This window comes from Triticum urartu, chromosome 1A, assembly GCF_056163025.1.
Source record: "Triticum urartu cultivar PI428250 chromosome 1A, HENAU_Tu73, whole genome shotgun sequence".
In the NCBI taxonomy this organism is placed as follows: domain Eukaryota; kingdom Viridiplantae; phylum Streptophyta; class Magnoliopsida; order Poales; family Poaceae; genus Triticum; species Triticum urartu.
Genome location: NC_141873.1, coordinates 78393957 through 78400091, shown reverse-complemented (window position 1 = coordinate 78400091; position 6135 = coordinate 78393957). Strand labels below are relative to the sequence as shown.

Below are 6135 nucleotides of genomic sequence, written 5' to 3'. Positions count from 1 at the left end.
CGAGCTGAAGGCGGCCCTTGCCAAGGCGGCCGATCTGGAGAAGGCGCTCAAGCAGCGCGATCGCGCCATCTAACGGGAGCGGCGTAGTACGTTTCTTGAAGCGCAACACCTGGAAGAGTCCTTCTCTAGTAAGTGTTTTTTCTTGTCGTTTGCCGGGTCGGGATCCGGCCTTTCTTCCTTGTTGTTCTTCTTCTAACTCGCTTCTTCCTTTGCGGCAGGGGCCTTCCCGGAGACGCAGCGGCTGGCGGAGGAAGCCGTCCGCCATCAGCGCGACCCGACCGGCATCATTGGGTCCGGGACGGATCCGAGGGTGGCCTGGACCTTCCCGGAGATCATCGCCGCCGCTGAGGCCCGCCTGCAGGCCCTGGGAACGCAGTTGGGGCGGCTGTCCCAGGCCGTCATCGCAATGACGGCGGCCGTATGGCCGGACTCCGTCCAACCGAGCAGCTTCTCACGCCTGGCACGTTGGTTGGAGATGGGGCCGAACCGGCTTGGCGAGTGGCGCGTATCCGCCGCTCATGCCGGTGCTGAGATGGTGCTCCGGCTCGCGTTGTCCTGGCATCCGGACCTGCAGCTGGACGCGTTGATGGGCCAGTGGGCCGGTTCGGAGCAGCACTTGCAGGAGCAAGCCGGCCGGATCGCCTCCCGGGCCAGCTACATCGCTGAGTTCTCCTTCCACGATGAGTTCCATCCGGAGTGGACGGAAGACGGCAGGGCCATGGACGGCGACGACTACAGCTTGCTCCTCCACGATCTGGAGGGGAGCTCGGAGGAGGACCCCGGCGCCTCATTGGACCCGGAGGCCGCCAGAGGAGAGCCGTCGACGTCGCGACACGGAGCTGGAGATGCCTGAGACACTATGTGTAAAATTTGTTAAATAGCAGGTCCACCCACCCACTGGGGTTTTAGGGTGTAATGAACTCGGGCCGTGGGCCTTTTCTTAAATGCTTGTCTAGATGTCGTCGGTGTTTTTGCTTTTTTGCCTTCCATTTTTGGACCGATTTCACGCGCTTTTCCTTTCTCAAACCTCCCCCCGCGAGTCAGACGGCCGAGGCTCTGGTCCATGACAAGGAGCTTGGCTCGTGGAGAGGAGCACGCAGGACTTGGGTCCCTCGAAACGTAGAACGCGAGCGAAACACCCAATGGGCCGGCTGGCGGCAATCCGGCAAAGCCGGTTGGCGAGCAGCCGGTCGTGCGGCTGTTCATTTGATGAATGGTGGGCCGGGTTGATCGAACCGGCAGCCTTTGACTTAGTGTATGAAGCGTAAAGGAGCTTTGGCCCATTGTGCTTGCCAGCCGACAGCCAAAGCTGGATCTGTGGCTTTAGGGAGAACTGAGGGACCGCGGCATCCTAACTTTATCAGGAATCACCAAGTAAGGCGGTAGGGTGGCGACCGAGCCGGCTAGCCCCCGAGCCCCCAGGTCGAGTGAGTTGGACCGGTGGCCGGGTTCAGTGGTATAGGGATGCAAGAAAATAGGACACAATAAATTGGTCAACAAAAGGCAGCCCCCGAGTCTCGTTCGAGGACCCCGTAGTTTCATGCGTTTACAAAAGGCGACGATACATACGCTCATGCGGCTAACTGTAAAATGGGCAGAGGAGTTCCGCGTTCCATGGCCGGGTTGTTTCTTCACCGGCAGTGTCCTTCTTGCGCTTCCTTGACTTGTGTGCATCGATGAGGTAGTAGGCGTTGCGGTCGCGCAAGGCCCTGCTCACGATGAATGGGCCCTCCCATGGAGGGGACAGCTTGTGCTGGCCTTACTGCTCTTGGACGAGTCGGAGGACGAGGTTGCCCTCGTGGAACGCAAGGGCCTTGATCTTCTTGCTGTGGTAGTGCCTCAGGCCTTGCTGGTAGATGGCCGAGCGACTGAGCGCCAGGAGGCATGCTTCTTTGAGCAGGTCGACGCCATCTTCGCGGGCTTCTCTGGCTTCGGCTTCGGTGTACATCGCGACGCGCGGCGAGTCGAACTTGACGTCGGCCGGGATGACGGCTTCGGCTCCGTAGACGAGGAAGAACAGGGTGAACCCAGTCGACCGATTCGGCGTGGTGCGTAGACTCCAGAGAACGGCTGGCAACTCGTCAAGCCAGCTGTCGGGTGAGCAGATGAGTGGCTCGACGAGTTGCGGCTTGATGCCAAACAGGATGAGTCCATTGGCCCGCTCGACCTGCCCGTCGGACTACGGATGCGCAACGGAGGCCAGGTCGAGGCGGATGCCGGGGACGGAGCAGTATTGTTCGAGCGCACCCTTGGCGAAGTTGGTGCCGTTGTGAGTGATGATGCTGTTCGGCATGCCGTAGCGCACCGATATGTCCTTGATGAACCGGACGGCTGTTGGCCCGTCTAGTATCTTGATTGGTCTTGCCTCGATCCACTTGGTGAATTTGTCCACTGCCACCAGCAAGTGCGTCATGCCGCCTCGAGCGGTTTTTAAGGGTCCCACCATGTCGAGTCCCCAGACCGCGAAGGGCTAGGCGATCAGTATGGTGCGGAGTGCTGACGCCGGCTGGTGGCTGCGTTTGCTAAAGGGCTGACATCCCTGACACTTGAGGACGAGTGACTCGGCATCTTGGAGGGCCGTGGGCTAATAGAAACCATGGCGGAACTACTTGGCTACCAGGGATCGTGCTGCGGCATGGTGCCCGCACTCGCCCTGATATATGTCGAGGAGGATGTTGATGCCCCATTCCTGCTCGACGCAGCGCTGGAACACACCGGTGGAGCTGCGCTTGATGAGCTCGTTGTTGATGATGCTGTAGGCGGACACCCGGCGCTGCACTTGCCGAGCTTCGGTCTCGTCCATGGGGAGAACCCCGTTCTCCAAAAATTCTGATATTGGGAGGGCCCAAGATGGAGCCGCAACCACGGCGAAGACGGCCACCAGGGTGGGTTCCGAGTCGGCAGCCCCCGAGACGGGTTGAGCAGCCCCCGGGTCAGGGATGGCGATGGCCAGGTCTGGGACGATGGTGGCCGGGTCGAGCTGAGCAGCCCCCGGGCTGGGTTCAGAAGTCCCCGGGCTGGGTTTAGCAGTTCCCGGGCCGGGTTGAGGTGCGGCCGGGTCGTCTGGAATGTGGATGAACTCGGAGTCCGGTGATGGCTTGACGAACGGCTTGCGCAGGTGCTCGAGGGAGACGCAGGACGGGATGGCTTGTCGTGACGAGGCGGTCTTGGCGAGAATGCCGGCTGCTTCGTTCTCCGCGCGCGGGACATGGAGGAACTCGCAACCCTCGAAGGATCCGGACAACTTGTGGATGAGGAAGTGGTAGCCTGCCATGTTTGAGTCGCGGGGGTCCCATTCGCCGGAGCACTGCTGCACCACCAGGTCCGAGTCGCCGTAGCACAGGATGCGCCGGATGCCGTGTTCCTTGGCAAGCCGGAAGCCGTGCACAAGGGCTTCGTACTCTGCGACGTTCTTGGAGGTGGCGAAGTGGATCTGGAGCGCGTAGCGGAGCCGGCGCCCTTTGGGGACGTGTCACAGCCCTAGCTTAGCCTTTGCTTGTCCTCGCATGATCATCATATCATCATGTTTAATTTTCTCAGAAACTTGAAATGGGGATGACAGAAACCCCCAGCACCACTCAAACCAACTAGGGTTACTAAAATACTTTTTCAATGAACCTGAAATGCCCTTCTAAAATTTTCATCATCTTTGTCTTGGTCTAGAACCTTAGTCAAAAATGGTTCACATTTTTCTAGGACAACATTGGGTCACTGAATTAAATCATACTCTATTTGCATTTGGGCATTTAAATGCTATATAATGTTTTTAATGTCCAAATAATCATGAACTAAAATGTTAAATGTTGGAAATATTCCAAACAGTGGGCTTGAGAAGTTTCATGATTTTTGAGTCAGTTTTAGTATTTTAATTAAAGCCCTAAAATTACAGAAGAATTAGAACAAAGAAATAAAAAGAAAGGATAGAAAACCTACCTAACTTACCTGCAGCCCATCTCGCGGCCCACTGGCCCACAGTGCCAGTCATCACCAACCTCCCGCCAGAGCAGGCAGGCTGCTGCCTGTCGCCCGCGCGCCGCCCCTCGCCACCTCCTGCTTGCCACCGAGGCGCCCCCGACGCATCTGGAGACGCCCCGCAGCCCCTTTGCCTCTCCCTTCGCTCTCTGCTCTCTCCCCTGGCCTCTAGCCCCTCTCTCGAGCAAACCCGAACCCGCTCATCGCCACTGAGGCCGTTCACCGTAGCCACCGTGCCCCTCTAGGCCTCTCATCTTGCCCCAGAGCTCCACCTTGCCGCCTGCTACGTCCTCAACGAGCCAGGCGACCCGGGAAGCTCTACATCAATGCCATCTCCATCTTGTTCATCGTCGGCCACTGAAGATCGCCGGCGTGTGTAACGCCCCGAGACCGATGTGCCAGGTGTCGTCCAGTTATTCGTTGTTGTTGCATTGTCTTTGCTTGCATGTCATGCATTGCATATCATGTCATCATGTGCATTTCATTTGCATACGTGTTTGTCTCATGCATCCGAGCATTTTCCCCGTTGTCCGTTTTGCAATCCGGCGCTTCGTTCTCCTCCGGTGGTCATTTCTATCTTTCTTTCGTGTGTGTGGATTAAACATTTCCGGATTGGACCGAGACTTGTCAAGCGGCCTTGGTTTACTACCGGTAGACCGCCTGTCAAGTTTCGTACCATTTGGACTTCGTTTGATACTCCAACGGTTAACCAAGGGACCGAAAAGGCCTCGTGTGTGTTGCAGCCCAACACCCCTCCAATTTGGCCCAAAACCCACCTAAACCTGCTCCATCATCTAGAGCATTCCATCACGATCGCGTGGCCGAAAACCGCACCTCATTTGGACTCTCCTAGCTCCCTCTACCTATATATATGTGGCTCTCCCCGAAATTTTTCGCGCAGTCCAACCGTAGACCCAACTCCCTCCGCGCCGCCGGACATGTCCACCCGCCGGCGGACGCGTCCATCTCGCCGGCCACCTCACTCCGCCCAATGGCGAGCCGCCACGTCACCCCACCGCCGGCCTCCTCCTACCAGCGCTCGCCACCTCAGCCAGCCGCCTCCTTCTCTCTCCTCCCCGCCTCCCGCGGCCCGCCGGACCCGTGGCAGGCCTGCCCGGGCCCGGATCTGCGCGCGCCTGCCCCGCCGCCTGAGGGCGCCCGCGCCGCCGCACTCACGCACCCCGCGTGCCACCTTTCCCCGCCACCAGCGCGTAGCGCCACCGCGCCGGCCTCGCCGCCATGCGCCGCCTCGCCGCCACGCCTCCTCGCTGCCGGCCGCCTCGGTCGACGTGCGCTACCACCTCGCTCGCCGGTGTCCTCCGCCGCTGCCTCGCCGGCGTCGTCCTCCGGCCTCCGCGTCGCCTTCTTCCTCCTCTCCGGCCGTCTCCCCCGTCTCCGGCGAACTTCTCTGGCGAGATCCACGAAGCGGGATCAGATCCACACTCCCCCGATCCAAACGCCCCGTCCAGATCCGGATCCCTCCGTCCCGTACCACTTCGTCCCGGTTTGACTTTTCCGGAGGTATAATTTTCACTTAGTCCCCGAAATTCCAGATCCAAGTGCTCATGTTCGTGGACTCGTAACTTTGCATCCGTAGCTCCGATTCATGCATATAGCATATCAAAATGTTCATCTCAGAGAGTACATCATTTCATTCCATTGCATCATTTTCATTTGACTTCATATTGATGCCCGAAATGCTGTTAGAAGAGGGCTACTTGAGATAATTGTCAGATATGCTACTCCGTTTAGCTTTGTCATTTTTGCCATGATTAATGTGTGCATGATATGCCCTGATGCTCTACATATGTTTTTTTAGGGTTTTGTCATCTTTCCAGAGGTGCAACCCATGTATTTTTGTGATGTGTGTGGTGTCTTGTGCAAGCTTGCAAAGTGGTGCACTTGTTAATACTGTTTTCAGGGACTTAGCAATTCCACTAAGTCCTTGAGCTGTTTATCTCATGTTTCCATATGTTCATGTTGTTTCCTAGCGATCCGTGCCTCTTTTGAGGATGATCAGTAAGAATGTTTTGTTAATCTTGTAGTGCTCTATCCATCCATGCCTTTTTTTGCAATTATGGAGCACCCTAGCTTGAGTCAATCGAGCTCTACTTTTGCTACTTTGTGAATCTGGGCAGATTGTCAACTTGTTTGCAATTTTGC

At 57.4% G+C, this 6135-nt stretch overlaps 1 protein-coding gene across 1 annotated transcript; it reads right to left on the bottom strand.

Annotated features, from left to right (window-relative positions):
- Positions 1-1759: 1759 nt before the first annotated feature.
- LOC147990122 (uncharacterized) lies at positions 1760-2413 on the bottom strand. The gene is made up of 2 exons (XM_087537181.1): positions 2184-2413; positions 1760-2090 (listed from the first exon to the last, which is right to left on the bottom strand). Exons 1-2 carry the CDS (start codon positions 2411-2413, stop codon positions 1760-1762), a joined length of 561 nt encoding a protein of 186 aa, XP_087393307.1.
- Positions 2414-6135: the final 3722 nt, after the last annotated feature.

Excerpts from the sequence above, each read along its gene's own strand:
- LOC147990122 (XM_087537181.1), bottom strand. The coding sequence starts at position 2,413 with ATGACGCACTTGCTGGTGGCAGTGGACAAATTCACCAAGTGGATCGAG. Across the intron at positions 2,091-2,183 it reads CTGGCCTCCGTTGCGCATCC|CTGGCTTGACGAGTTGCCAG; the intron begins GTAGTCCGACGG and ends CTCACCCGACAG.